We start from the raw sequence: 15,899 nt of genomic DNA, 5'->3' as shown, positions 1-15,899 counted from the left end.
GAAAAGACGCTGACAATGGGTCATCATAGTTGCAAACTCTGGAAAGGAAACTTGGCTTCTGGAAGAACGACATGCGGCTGCACGGACAGATTCTCTTCTAGATGCAGATGTTTCCTTAGGGCAGACACATGTCCGACAGATTTACATGTGCTCATCCAGCAAAACTCCACAGAGCTAAATGGGAAAATGGGACCGAGAAGGTCTAAAACAAGTGGTGAGCTGTTTTTACTCACTGGCATTTGATTGGATACTCACTGATAGTAACAAAAAAGGAAAGGGCGCCACCTACTGAATTCCAGCCACCTCTGCATTAAAACAGGACTGGTTTCCCTATGACGCTGCAGAGCACTGCATCTCCAGTGAAGAGAACAGGACTAGGAATGCTACCAGCAATATCATGTATATCCAAACTTGATATCTTGACTATATAGCGTCTTATTAAAAATTGTTAGTTGAAACCAAGACTGATGAGATGAGGGGAAGTGCACACATTACATACAGGGCCCTGCAATGTACAGTGCAGCAATTACCAAAAGTTAATTAGCAACACAAGGAAATTTGTCATAGAGTGAATGAGCAAGAGGGAAGGGAAGGGAGAGGGAGGGAGAGACAGAGAACAGCAAGGACAAGAGGAGGGGCACAGAACAAGGAGCATCACCTGTTTTTTCCCCTTTGATAAAATAAGATGCAAATAACTATATTTAAATATTTTAAATATAAGTATCTTACATATATCTATAAGTTTCCAAAAAAGAAACTGAAAATTAAAAAAAACAAATAATTACAAAAATGAAGTCCATTATTACAAACCAATGAATATATAGAAACAAAGCAAATATAGAAAGTAAAAATACATTCTCACATATCTTCATTTTTCTTATAGTACTACCTTTCCAAGATCAAGTTACACTCTTGTCTATGTAAATGGAAGTGCAAGGAAATTTCTGTGGGAGAGATTAAATAGAACATCCCTCAGTCAGAATGCAGAAGCATACTGAGCCCTATTATGTGCTGCACTTTATATGCAGTTGTCACCTTCAGCCTAGACTCAGGGGAGATGTCATTACAGACATATTCACTACATTGTATTTTTGAAGCCAGGTGTTATGTCAGTCACTATACCTAGTATAGATATTAAGGAAAAATAATGGTAGATGTGAGCCTGTTTTCACAAAACACATATAAGACCTAAAGTAAAATAACCTAGGTCATTCAAGTATAATCTCAAGGAAGTAATTATTCTACATTTTATCAGATCAAATAAGTTTGCCTCTTCAGTCATAATTATTTTTATTTACCAGGTCTATCCTATTTGAGAGAGGAATAACAACGGTTGTGCACTGTGCTGTTGCAGTAAATGCCAGGCTATCAATCAGTGCAGTAAAGCCACCCGGCATCAGGTACAAACGCAGCTGGAGAACTTAACACCCTAACCGCACAAGCTCAAAGGCAATGCTGATCTTCTCCTGGGCAGAACTGACTTCAGAGTTTCAGCAATATCTGCTTAAGAACTAAAAGAGCCAGGCACAGTGGCATATGCCTGTGTCCTACTACTCACGAGATAGAGGCAGAAAGATTGCAAGGTCAGGCTACTCTGGGTTATACAGCCACATCCTACCTCAAAAAAACTTAAATCAAATAAGCAACTGAGAGAATATGAGCTCACCAGCCTACAGTAAAAGCTGGGCCATCTTTTTTTTTTTTTTTTTTGAGACAGGGTTTCTCTGTGTAGCCTTGGCTGTCCTTGACTTGCTTTGTAGACTGGGCTGACCTCGAATTTACAGTGATCCACCTGCCTCTGCCTCCTGAGTGCTGGGACTAAAGGCGTGCACCACCACGCCCGGCCCAAGCTGAGCCATCTTTAAATGCTTCCATTAAATCACGGGATAAGTGAGGGAGTCAGGGCGAATGTCTGGCCATGAAAGGCAGTCCGCAGGCCAGATCTCCGTCCACTCGCAGTGCAGCAGGGACATCTGCTGCTCTTAACAACACTGTCGGCCTGGGACACTATCCCAAGGTCCTTGCCTTACTGGGCAGTCTTGAATGCTGTCTGATTTCTTGACTCCGCTTTTTTTTTTTAAATAGCATAAAGGTGTGCTGGAATATTCCCTTACTGTAAACTTTAACCCAACATCTGGGCAGTTTCTTTTAGGTCTGAATAGTTACGTATTTGCCCACGCATACAGTCTCCCAACTGTGAAACTTTGGCTTTTCTGTGTACTGAATTCTCTCAAACAACTCTGTAACCAAATCTTACCCATCAAACACGCCCCAACTGTGCTCCTTCCTGTGATCATTCTCCTGATGGCTGCAAGGAGGTCTATGAGGTCTACACAGGGACGGCACCTCTGGAGTCCTCCCCCTCAGCTGTACCAGCATCTGCCAACTGAACACTCCTATCCAACACACTTTTTAAAAATCTATTCATACCCTTCGTCCTTACTGTACAAGTTAAAAACCACTGATACTTATAGATTGAGCACATAATCTGCTTCCCCTCAGAGTCCAAATTATACATAGAAACCAATCTTTCGAGAGCCCAAAGAAAGCTAACCTGAGGGAAAACGGTCAGGAACCAGGGATGGAAAGTTACAGTATTTTGGGGCATTACACAGAAGCAACACAAGAGGGCGCACTGTGACCCTGGAGAAACTCCCTTCAACTGCTTAGGGCACTGACACCTATACAATCTTGTCTAAATATGGTTCAGCTTAGGATTTTTAGAATTTATGATGACGTCAAAGGACGCATCGTACTTTGAGGTTTAAACTTTCAATGCTTTCTTCAGATGCTGGGAAAGGCCAAGAAGTCCCACCCTCAGGTCACTGGATAAATGGAATTCTCTCCAGGAGCTCCGTGGATTTACCTATAAATGCATTTTAATTTATAATACATTCAGGTTACAATATGTTCATTGAAATGTACCTCCATGACTGGTCAAAGAAGCAATCTATAACCACACTTGTACATTTTTTAAAGCAAAAGTTGATTAAATACCAAAAAGAATACCTCAAGAATCAAAAGTTGAGAGAAACACACTTTAAAAAAGAAAGAAAAGAAAAAGCACTCAAAGCATGGCTCCAAGGTGGTAAAATACAAGAAAGCAGCTACCTACCTAGCACTGTATACATGGCATAGCCTTCTCAAAGCCTGGGTAAGAATGTATGCAAGCAAAACAATACAAAACCCTTGCACTTGCTTTAGTAATCATGTATGACAGAGTCAGTAAGATGTCCACTCTGAGATAAGAAAGTGAACAATTCTAGAGTATTGTAATGATATAATCTTCATTCTCTCTGAGAACCGGAACTGTTACTATAGATGAAACAAATGCTGATGTAACACAGAAAGCAGAGCCCTCCAGTCCTGATCTTGAACTGGAGCTATCTAGATGGCTGCAATGCGCATTTCTAAGAAGACACACAGGCGGCTAACACCTGTAAATGTGTGTAACATCACTAGTCTTGAGGGGAACATAAACTGAACCCACGGCATTATTTCACACTGGTTAAAAAGGCTACTATCAGACAGATAATGCATAAGTGTTGGCAATGATGTGGTAAACTTTTAGTGGGAGATTCCCTTAGACCCATAGTTCAAGACGAGCCTAGGCAATGAAGAGAAAACCCCCATCTCAAATAAGTAAGACCATATGGGGCTGTAGCATGACTCAAAAGTTAAGACCACTAGCTGATCTTCAATTTGCAGCACCCACATAGTGGCTTATAATTTTTCACATCTCTAGTTCTAGGAAATTTGATGGCCTCTATAGGGACCAGGTATGTATGTGGTAAATAGTCATACAGGCAGCAATACACATAAAATTAAAATTAAAAAGATATATGTAGTGGTTTCTCTTTTAAATGCTTATGGTTTATTGCATTTTGTTTTCTTTTCTTTTTTTCTTCACCCCCTCAATACCCCAGAGACAGGATTTTTCTGTGTACCCCCCTTGGCTATCCTGGAACTAGCATTGTAGATCAGGCTGACTTTGAACTCAAAAGCCTCTGCTTCCCAAGGGCTGAGACTAAAGGTGTGTGCCACCATGTATGGCTATGTTTATGGTTTCTAATGCTAAAATTTTTGAAGTGGTATTACTTTGTCTTAAATAATCCAGAGAAGAAACCCGAATGCTTCTTTTTTTCTCATGTACTTACTTTCACTACTTACTATAAAGCTGATATTTTAACTACACTTATTTGGCAGCATTTAAGTATGATAGCCATAACTTTTTAAGAATTTTATTATAGCAAATTAAAATAAAGGAAAACAAAGCCAGGATTCCCGGGTCCAAGTTTCTTGCCTCTTATTTACGTGTTTTCTGCAGGGCTGGGAAGGGCAGAGGATTGACTCCAGGGTTCTGCACATTCACAGTAGAATGTTCTAACCACTATGCTCCACCCTCGGCCTCATACTGGTAAGTCCAATTCTTAAAAAGAACACTTCCCAAATTATTAAGCAACTTAACTATTAAGTAGGTGGTCTAGAACATAGTAGACAAGAAAACTGCAAAAATAGCTCAATTTAGAAAGCTTTAAAAGGTACAATGAATATGGGCTAAAGTTTTTGACCTAGAAAAGACACCTGTTATCCCAGCACCGGAGAGAGCTGTCATTAGTTTGAAGCCAACCTGGGCTACACAGTGAAGTCCATGTTCACTTGTGCTATAGTGTGAGACCCCTACCTCAAAGAAAATAAGCAAAACCAACCCCCAAAACAAAGAAATGACTGGGGGGTAGGGGAACAGCTAGGCTAGCTCAGTCACATGCCATACACATGATAGTACTCTTAAGTCCAGTTGTTAATTTGGCCTCTATCTTACTAATATAAAACTCATGACTGCATCATTTTAAAAACTACTGATATATTGTTATAATTTTTTTAGTTTTGTTTGTTTGGTTAGTTGGTTGGTATTTGGTTTTTTGAGACAGGGTTCTCTGTGTAGCCTTGGCTGTCCTGGACTCTTTTTGTAGACCAAGCTGGCCTCAAACTCTTGGCTGCCTTGGACTCGTTTTGTAGACCAGGCTGGCCTTGAACTCACAGTGATCCACCTGCCTCTGCCTCCTGAGTGCTGGGATTAAAGGCGTGGGCCACCACGCCCAGCTCCTTTAGTTTCTTTTTTTTTAATGCCCGTGTCCTCCCACCATTTGATTTTCATTTATGTTTTTAGGACACAATTACAATTTTTGTGTACTAATAAATACGCTAATAAATAAATAAAAAGTTCACAGACATACAAGGATTAATTTTCACAGTGTAAGAGAATATATCATAGATTCTTAGTCCTATCTTCACGAAAATATCTTAGATGTATAAGGACCACATTTATCGAGACCAACAAGAAAGAAATTCCAGGACCACCTGACACAACCTGACTAAAGGAGACAATAGTCTTCTAGTCAATCCAATTACTACCTGGCCACTGCCTGACCCCCAAATCCTTTGTTAATATTGGTTTTAAATACACTCGTCATATTTTAAAAGTAAATAATTTCTGTTTAAAGCAGATATAACAAAAATAGGTTTCTAAGCTAAAAATAACCATTATTATTAAACAATAAACAATAAAGGGTTTAAAGAGAACTGCATTTAAGTAAGATTTCCCCAACAGTAAATAAAGGTTGTAAATACAGATGAAGCAAAGGCAGTGATGAGCAGAATGCTCAGCAGTTACTAAGGGAAGCTGGCAATGGCTGAGGTTCATCCTAGGCTCCACAGTCTGATAATAACAGCAGTAGGCCCAGAGAGAGAGAGAGAGAGCAGGGATTTCTATTGGGCATGAACAACTGTACAAATGATGCTTAACTCCATTTATGAAAATCCACCAGTGGTGTGAACTCTTTGAAGTACCATTCTCAGCTCTGGGTCACTAACTCCTGGCTTCAGCATTACTCCACAAGATCTTAAGGAAAGTGCTAAGCTATTGAGCACAGTCTCTCCCTCCTGCCCCCTCTCTTTTTCAGTTTTTTCAGACAAGGTTTCTCTGTGTTACCTTGGCTGCCCAGGACTCGCTTTGTAGACCAGGCTGGCCTTGAACTCCCAGCGATCCGCCTGACTCTGACTCCCAAGTGCTGGGATTAAAGGTGTGCACCACCATGCCTGGCTACAGTCTGTCTCTTAAAGAGCTCAGACCAGAGAATGGTAACTTTTGAAAAGTTGCAGTGAAGGGAGACAGATGGCTCAGTGGGTAGGCATGCTTGCTAGATATGAGGACCTAGCTTGGATATCCTGACCCTATAAAAAGCTCGGTGTGGCCATGCATACCTGTAACCCCAGTACTATGGATTTCAGAAAAACCCACTGACCAGATAGCCCAGTCAAAAAATCTGCAAGCTCCAGGATCAGTGCAAAGTCACATCTCACTGAGGGAACAATAAGGCTGACACTGAGGAGTAGAGCAGCTGGCATCTTCCTCTGGATCCCACTGGCATGCACATGGTCTCACCCCAGTTCTAACCATATTCACAAACATTGCCTCCTCCCAAGAAAAGTAAAGAAAGCTTACAGTAAGCACCTTCCGTGTCCACCATGGCTACTGCCAAGATGAATGGGGCTTTGTTTTCAGAATGATGCACTACCGCACCAGCACTTCTCAGCAGAATACCCTGCACACTAGAGCCAGGGTTTGACAGCAATCCATCAACCCATGAGAAAGCTCTACAACTCAGGCCCAGTGTTGATCCAGGTTTCAGATAGGCAGCACGGCCACATGAACTCTAACACGGCCTACTCCAAGTTTAAGGCTCGTCCACGGAAGAAGCAAGTAATGCTTCAAAAGCTAGGGGAACAAGAGATTATACAAAATGAACTGCAAGAAATGGCAGCTGTTGGCAATTCCTGGTTGGATGATGGCAGCGGCTTTGGAAAATATTGTCACAATTCCTCAAAAAGTAGATGTACACTGGGGTACGGGACACTGCTCAGCAGGTAAGGGAGCTTGTTGCTAAGCCTGATGACTTGGCTTGATCCCCAGGGCCCACATAACTGAAGCAAAGAACCAATTCTGACCTCTACATATGTGCTATGTAGAGGTGCACACACACAAGTGAACAAATTAATAAGATAAAACTTTACAGGTGGATGTGCTGCTCAGTAGAGGAGCACGTGCAAAGCCCTGAGTTCAAGGCCCAACACTCAAACAAACAAGTTTCCACATCTTGTACTTCATCCTAACACAGCATGTCCACTTCTGCTACACGCCCAGGAGAACTGTAGTCATAACGGCCTTACTCACAAGAAGCAAAAGGTAGAAACAACCAGTGTCTATTTAAGAGGTGGTGAAATACATGTGGACTATGCAAATGTCACATCACCCAGGCATGGTGGCCAATGCCTTTAATCCTAGTACCCAGGAAGGCAGAGGAGGGAGTTCAAGGCCAGCCTAGTCTACATAGTAAGCTCCAGGACACCCAGAACTACATAGTTAGACTGTGTCTCGATAAACGAAAGCAAAAGCAAAACAATACAAAACAAAGCGGACAATGCTGACACACACACTGGAGACAAGGCTTGAAATCAGCCATTCACAAAATACAAACACTATGTGATACCATGCACAGGCCATTTTAACTATTTCAGTGGTACAGTTGTGTGGTACCGAGTATATCCACACTGTTCTATAACCATTACCACCATCAACCTCTAAAATGTATTGTCTTCCCAAACTCAAACTCTGATCTCATAAACAAAAATCCCGACTCCTTTCCTCCCGGAGCCTTAGCACATGCCAGTCATTCTCCGTCTTTGTGAATCCGCTTACCCAGTAAACCAACCAGCCTCCCTTCCAGCCAGTTACTGACCAGCTGCCTTTTTTCTTTCTTTTCTTTCCTTGAGACAAGGGCTCATGTAGCTCAGGCTGGCCTCAACTCACCATGTAACCTCGGGTGACCTTGAATTTCTGACTCTTCTTCCGCCTCCCAAGTACTTGCATTGCAGGCATGAGCCATCAGGCCGCGTTTTGTACAGTGCTTGGGGATGAACTCAAGGCTTCCTACACAGCAAGAAAGTCTCTACCAACTGAGCTAGATCTCCGTCCTCTTTATAATCTAAAGTTCTAAATGGCCAAGAGGAAATTATTTCTACTCACCCTGCACCCCCCCCCAAAAAAAACCCACAAAGCTAGGTCTCAAATCAGTAAGTGTTCACAATGCATTCATTATCCCCATGTATTCAGTGGTGACATTCAGTCCTCAAAAATCACACAGCGGGAGGGGAAAAGATGCCTAAGGTTTCTCTTTGCTGCCAAGGTCTTCTAGCTCACTATCTCGTCCTCATACAGTCCGTGTACTGAGAAGATTCTGCACGGTCACATTCTGTTCTCTCCTATCCACAGCCACAGAGGAGATAAACACCTCATCACAAAGAACCTTGGTCACACCATGACTCTCCTGATAATACCAGCCACAAGCATGTCTGCCAAAGGGTGAGAATCATTTGTAAATCACTTTAAAACACTGAGGCTGCACTTCTAGAATGTGTGTGTTGGCAGACTGTGGAAAGCTAAAAACACGAAAGCCCCATCAAAGCAGTCACTGACACAGAGGATTAGACGGCACAAACCTTCTTGAGAAGACACGATGGGTGGCAGGTAATCCGGGATGTAGTCTTTTCTTTCCTCTGCATCTTTACTTCCAGGCTGAGGAAACTGAAGGACATTGTTCTTGCTAACAGGAAATGAAGGAATTTGATGTGGGAAAGTGACAGGTTCAATATTATGAATATAGTCTTCTAGTTCATGCAGATTAACACCCATAAGTTGGAAGGCTTCACCAACATCATCCAAGATGGGGTCTGTTCTGCCATCTGAAACAAAGTCAAAAGCACACCATATCACTGGAAAGAAAGTCCATGATTATTTTCAAAATATTAATAGATAGATAGATATATTTTGAAATGAAATTTATTACTTATATAAACCCTAGTTACAGGAAAATATTTATTAGATTTTTCATGGTGATACACACTTTTGGTCCCAGCACTTGGGAGGCAGAGCTGGTCATATTTCTGTGAGTTCATGGCCAGCCTGATCTACTGAGTGAGTTCAAGGTCAGTCAGTACATAATGAGACTACCTCAAAAAAAAAAAAAAAAGAAAAGAAAAGAAAAAGAAAAAAGAAAAAAAGAAAGGAAGGAAGGAAAAGAAAGAAATAAATGTGTGGATGTGTGTGAGTGAGAGAGAGTTGTGGGGAGGAGGGAGAGGGAGAGAGGGAAAGGGAGAAGGAGAAGGAGAGGGGGAGAGAGAGAGAGAGAGAGAGAGAGAGAGAGAGAGAGAGAGAGAGGGAGAGAGAGAAACAACTGTTGGAGTCACAGAGTTCCACTATGAGTCCCACAGACTGAACACAGGTCACCAGGCTTGGCAGCCAGCACCATTACCCAGAGGCCATCTCACTAGACCATCAAACACCTTTTTACGCCTTTAATCCCATAACTTGGAAGGCAGAGGTAGGTGGATCTCTGTGAGTTTGAGGCCAGCCTGGTCTACAAAGCGAGTCCAGGACAGTCAAGGCTACACAGAGAAGCCTGTCTCAAATCATCATCATCATCATCATCATCATCATCATCATCATCATCATCATCCCAGAACTCAGGAGGCCAAGGCAGGAAGATCTCTGTTGAGCTTGAAGCCAGGCTTGTGTACATAGTGAGTCCCAGGACAGAGGCATTCTGATGCTCCCCTTGGTCTCCTTTTTCTGACAAAGAATTTAGGGAATGTTGGTTTTGTCTTGTTTCACCAACTCTGTATTTTTTTTCTATAATTACATGAATAAAAACAAGATCTCCTCACTAGGGGGTAACCCCAGCACTCGGGAGACAGAGGCAAGCGGTTCTCTGTGAGTTCAAAGCCAGCCTGTTCTAGTCTACAGAGTGAGTTCCAGGACAGCCAAGGCTACACAGAGAAACCCTGTCTCAAAAAACCAAAACCAAACCAAACCAACACAAAACAAAATCTCCTGCCTTCAAACCTTTAGTCCCAGCACTGGAGGCAGAAGCAAGCAGATCTCTGTGTTTGAGACCAGCCTCTTATACAGAGAGAGTTCCACAGGAGCCAGAGCTACACAGAAAGAAACCTTGTCTTGAAAAACAAAAGAACAGAGGCCGGGCGTGGTGGCGCACGCCTTTAATCCCAGCACTCGGGAGGTAGAGGCAGGCGGATCGCTGTGAGTTCGAGGCCAACCTGGTCTACAAAGTGAGTCCAGGACAGTCAAGGCTACACAGAGAAACCTTGTCTCGAAAAACCAAAAAAAAAAAAAAAAAAAAAAAAAAAAAAAAAAGAAAGAAAGAAAGAAAGAAAAAGAAAAAGAAAAAGAAAAGAACGGGCCCTCTTTATCCACAGAAGATACGTTATACCAACCCCAATGTATACTGGGAACCTTGAACAGTACCAAACCCACATAAACTATAGATTTTGACTATATATAGCTTAACTATATTAGATGATGTATACATTAGGCACAGTGAGAAAGTATAACCAAAGACAAAGTAGAAAACAATGACAATATACTCTTAAGAAATGATTTAAGATCTATGAAATACTTATTTTTATAATAGCCTGTCTATGATTAGGGCAGCTAAAAGGTTGTTATGTGGTTCAGTGAGTGGTTTATTGAGACAAGGTCTAGACATAGAGTCCTCATTGACATAGAACTCATTATGGAACACAGACTAACCCTACACTCACGGCAATCCTCCTGCCTCAGCCTCCCGTGTGTTCGGAGTACAGGAGTGGAACATGATGCCTGGCTCTGCAGAGCTGTAGAAGGTGAAAGGGTGGATAAGGCAGAGCTGTGGCTTCAAGCTCTGCCTACTCCACGTGTCAGTGGCAGCGCCCCCGATTTTCTTAAAAGAACTAGCTCTGATGCCCTCAACTTGATGACTTCCCCTTGGTGGGGAGGCCAGGTGGGCACACAGAAGAAGGGGAAGCAGGCTACTCAGATGAGACTTGATAGGCTGTGGGCAGATGGTGGGGGAGGAGGACCTCTTCTGTCAGAGAGGTCTAGGGGAGGGGAATAGGGAGGAAGGAGGAGGGAGGGTGGGAACGGGAAGACACAAATGGGGATAACAATTGGGATGTAATCTGAATAAAGTATAATTTAAAAATGGAAAGAAAAAAAAGAGCTGTCTCATGGGAATATTACTCTACTCAGAACCATTAAGTGTTTCCTATCATGTGTCTTCCCGTACTGTGCCTTGAACACTTGGACACATCCCTGCTGTACCTTCCTATTAGGATTACAGAGCATGACTGGCCCAGATTTTTACTTCTTCTGTGAAGTTGCTTTGGTTTGGATTTTGGAGACACAGTTTCATTTAATAGTCTAGGCTGGCCATGAGCTCCCAGCAATCCTCCTGCCTTAGCTGCCGTTTGTAGAGCAGTAAGTCCTTTTCTTGAACTGGCCATGTTTACTGGGTACTCTTACTATTCTCATTTTATGTCGTCTTCTGACTACAATTCTCTCCACTTTTACACAATCATACTTCCTAGTTCAACTCAAATCTTACTTTTTTTTTTTTCTCCAAAGCAATCCTTCCCTGGAATCCATACCTAAATACATATTCCTTTCGTCTTACTCAGTTTGCATGTACTGCCAGCGCCATGAGATGCCAAAGCTAGGGTGCTGACCATAAGAGCCACTCTGAAAGAGTTAGTACCTGCTTCCAGTCCCACATGGTAATACACACACCCAGTGACCAATGCTCCTGAATATTTAGGAGAAACTGTCATCCTAGGAAAATTTGTCATTTGTTATTTCTAGAATTAATAGCAACTTCTAGTACTTGTTTTAATTTGCTTTGTCTATTTATTTTAGAAAAAGGATCACACACCATCAGCTTGCTTGTGTCGGCATTCTGATACCCTTGTAGGCAGGACTGTATTCCATAACATTCGGCACAAGGCTTAGTTCATAAGTAATAATCAATAACACCAGAGAATTTATAATAGAATACACAATGCCATAATGGTAACCTGAAGTTACAGAATTCAATTTTAAAGCAAATTTGTAATTGCTTGTGTGCCTTTTCCCAGAAGACAAATTGATTATATTCATATTTTACAGAAGTACTAATGTGGGAACTGATTGGAGCACTATGACATCTTTGTATTACCCTAAGGTGGGGCCCAAATAGCATCAGCACTCAGGAAACACTGGCTAGTGACTGAAGGGATAATCTGCAGCCCTGTAATCTAAAACTGTTTGTTTAACAAACAAGCATTTCTAACAAGTCAACAAACCCAAATGGGGAATAATGAACCTTACAATCATATTCTCACTTAAAAATAAAAACAAAAGGGAAAAGGATAAATAGGAGTAAAGGAAAACTGACTAGAAAGGAAGTAATTAGAAAAAGGTTCACAGCCGGGTATGGTGGCACACACCTTTAATTCCAGCACTTTGAGTTCCAGGCCAGCCTAGTCTACAAAGCCAATCCAGAACAGCCAGAGCTCTGTGACACTGAAAAACCTTGTCTCAAAAAAAAAAAAAAAAAAAAAAAAAAAAAGAAAAAGAAAAAAGAAAAGGAAAGAAAAAGGAAGGAAGGGAGGGAGGGCGTGAGTTCTGACTGGGTGGTGTGGGGCACGCCTTTAATCCCACCACTCAGGAGGTAGAGGCAGGCAGATCTCTCTGAGTTCCAGGATAGCCAGGGCTACACAAAGAAACCCTGTCTTGAAAGACAAATGGGGGGGGGGGGGGTGAAATACTGAGCCAGCACTAGGGCTGTATAGAGAGACCCTGTCTCACATGTAAAATAGAAAAGAAAAGAAGAGAAGGGACGAGGGAAGGAAGAGGTTCACACTAAAGTACAATGATCCCTTGGATACTCTGGAACGCCTAAATCCATGGCCTACTTGGCATGGAAGGTAACTATGTATTCAGGGAGATATTTTGAGAACCCAAAAGGTATACAATATCTGCCTTTAGTTGAGGAACTAGGTAACAAAATTTAATCTATCTTAAACACAATAGTAACAATATACTGAAGAACAATGGAGCAGGAGCTTGAAGGTAAAGAAATGAAAGCCAGAAGATCACCCAGCCATGGCATACTTTCACAGTGCCAATGAATGTTTCCCACTTTGGAGTTTCCAAATTAGAACTCCAAAAGAAAAAGTATATTTTAGGAATTCATTCACTAAGTCTTTGTAGACTATTCATTCATTAACTAGACAACTGTCTCCTGAGTGTCTATACTATATGGCCCCCACCCTAGGGTAATATAAATACAACCAGGGTGCACCAACCAGTTAGTACATTAGGCACTAGAGTAATACAAATATAGTCAGAGTGCTCCAATCATCACTTATACAGAATATGAATATAATCAATTTGTCTTCTGGGACAGGGTACAATTACAAAGTAAGATGAAAAATAGCAAAAAAAAAATAGCAAAGCAGAAATATGCACAGGATTATGACAGCCAATAACACAAATTTCCCAGAGCAAGTAATATGTAAATCTTAAAATGTAAGTAGTATTGCTGCTGAAGGCGTAGGACATTCAGTAAATTGGTGTGTGATAGCTTCAATTTGGAGTGGATAGCTTTGTGTGTTTGTACCACAACATGGTTGCAGTTTAGTATGTCAGAGTGGCAGACGATTAACAAAAATACTAGCTCACAAAGGGGACTATGTACTATTAAGATTTTTAGATATTTTTAGACAGTGTCTATAGAACATAATTGAAATTTTTTTAATGACTAATAGAATGAGACTTATACACAGGATCTGATTTGTGTTGGGGCTTAATTATTTTGGTAGAAATGGCATTTGGAGTCCTAAAAGTATAGTGAATCTATTTTTAGGTCCTAATTTTAAATGTAGGAACCACTTTAGCACAACAGATTACCCTACAAACACTTCATTTAGTTATCCAATTTACTACCTTAAAGGTCATATCTTGGGCCGGGTGGTGGTAGGGTAGTGGCGGCGGCGGCAGCAGCAGCAGCAGCAGCAGCGGCGGCGGCGGCAGCAGCAACAGTGCACGCCTTTAATGCCAGCACTCGGGAGGCAGAGACAGGCAGATCTCTGGGAGTTTAAGCCAGGCTATACAGAGAAACCCTCTGTCGGGGTGGCAGGGGGAGTCTTGGTATTTAAATGAATGGTGTAACTCCCAATACAACACCACACACACAGAGGCATGCTTGACACATCAATAAAATGATCCGTAGCTTCTACTGAAACGTTCCAAATTATTAAATACCACCGGCTAAAGACACCACTGAGCACTGGCTTAAAAGTCAACAGATACAGCAGCCCTGATTACCCGGAAAAACCTTACAAGTTGCCTATGATCCCTCCCACCACACTTGGATCAACACCGACATAAAAGCATACAGAAAGGACTCCGTGCGTGCACAGATGCTTGCGAAAAGTTATGCAACGAAATCGACAAAGCCAGCTTTGAAAAGTAGCAAGCGGAGATGTAGTCTGTGAAACGAAAAGAGAGAGAGAGAGAGAGAGAGAGAGAGAGAGAGAGAGAGAGAGAGAGAGAGAGAGAGAGAGAAAGGAGGCAGCGACCCTGACTGAGCAGAGCTGTCAACGAGTTAGGAGCTCTCAAGAACGGCCAGCCTCGTAAGGAACGGCCGGTAGACGGAGCGCCTGTGACAACTAGTTGTTGTAGTTTGCAGGCAAGGGAAGCCAAAGACCAAGGTGAGCGAGGTAGAGAGCATTCTGGGGGTGGCTCTGGCCGCTGCAGACCCGAGACAATGAGAGCGAGCGAAGCACCATTCCAGAACAGTATAGGTGAGAGAGCGTGGGGCTGCGAGCGGGGGACCCCGCTTCCCCGCCGGTGGCGGGAAGTTAGCGGAGGAGGAAGAGGCACCTAAGGGATGACTGGAGTTCGATGGGGACGGTAGAAGCCCGAGACCATCAGAGTCTGAGAGGATCCCCATCTCGAGGCCGGCTTCAGAACGCCACCCCTGGAGGGGGGATGCCCAAAGGGGGCCGGGGGTGGGGTGGGGGCTGAGGTGTCACTCGTGACCGGCTTTGGGGGCAGCCCTCCCGCACACCCAGCCCCGGTACTCACAGAGTTCAGAGTACCGATGGCAGCCTCGGCCCAACTGCTGCAGATAGCGCTGCAGGACGTCGGTGAGGAGGTGGCAGGCGCTGAGCTGCACCGAGTCCCAGCCCAGCGCCTGGCAGATCTGCGCCACCGAGACCCTCAACAACGACCTGGAGTAACTCTCGCACATCCCGCTGCGTGGACGCCACAGCAGCCCTTTGCTGCCACTGCCCTCCAGCCCCGCCACCTCGCCTCAGCAGAGCCCCCGATTCATTCTCTGGGGGCCCCGCGGCGGGGCAATGGTCCCCCTCCGGCCCCCCGGCGACCACCTCAAAGCCTCAGCAGCACGGAGCGCGCCAGCCTGAGAGCCGCCATTTTGGGCTCGCTCCGCCTCTCGCTGGACGGCCGCCGGGGCGAGGCAGCACAAGCCGGATGCCGAGCTCGAGGAGGCGCAGGCTCCTCCCCGTGGGAGGCGAACGATAATCTCGGAGTCGACTCTAACGCCTGGAAGCCAGCCGGAAGCCGAGCGACAGGGCTCAGGTGGAGTACGCCGCCTCCCTGACAACAGGTGCCAGGGTCTTTCCCAGCTGACGGAAAAGTAAGAGGTGAACGCCGGTGTGTTCAGGGACAAACCGGGGAAGCAGTGTGTGACAGTGGAATTAATTTAATGAATTAATATCAATAACGTTGGAGATTTAAATGTGAAACTAGGACATTTGGAATTTAAGCCACTTCCTAGAACGCGGACCCGATTCAGTCTTCCTTTGCCTAAATGATAAAGTAAAAAATTAAAGGTAAAATGTAGCCGGGCGGTGGTAACACACGCCTTTAATCCCAGCATTTGGGATTAATCCCAGCACTGGGCTAAGAAAGCCCAGAACAACAAACAAACAACCCACCCCCA

The 15,899-nt window shown here is 43.5% G+C and overlaps 1 protein-coding gene across 1 annotated transcript in view; it reads right to left on the bottom strand.

The window, feature by feature from the left end:
* Positions 1 to 15,405, bottom strand: part of TAF3 (TATA-box binding protein associated factor 3) — a 138,233-nt gene extending 122,828 nt beyond the window's left edge. The window contains exons 1-2 of the mRNA XM_084783974.1: positions 15,020 to 15,405; positions 8,560 to 8,802 (exon numbers count right to left, since the gene is read on the bottom strand). Of these exons, the coding sequence (XP_084640100.1) occupies positions 8,560 to 8,802; positions 15,020 to 15,185 (409 nt within the window). The 5' untranslated portion in view covers positions 15,186 to 15,405. The remainder of the gene's footprint in view (positions 1 to 8,559; positions 8,803 to 15,019) is intronic.
* Between the last annotated feature and the right edge of the window lie 494 nt (positions 15,406 to 15,899).

The sequence above is a fragment of the Acomys minous genome, assembly GCF_964271855.1.
Source record: "Acomys minous genome assembly, chromosome: 5".
Taxonomy (NCBI): Eukaryota; Metazoa; Chordata; class Mammalia; order Rodentia; family Muridae; genus Acomys; species Acomys minous.
This window is presented reverse-complemented; position numbering and strand designations above follow the sequence as displayed.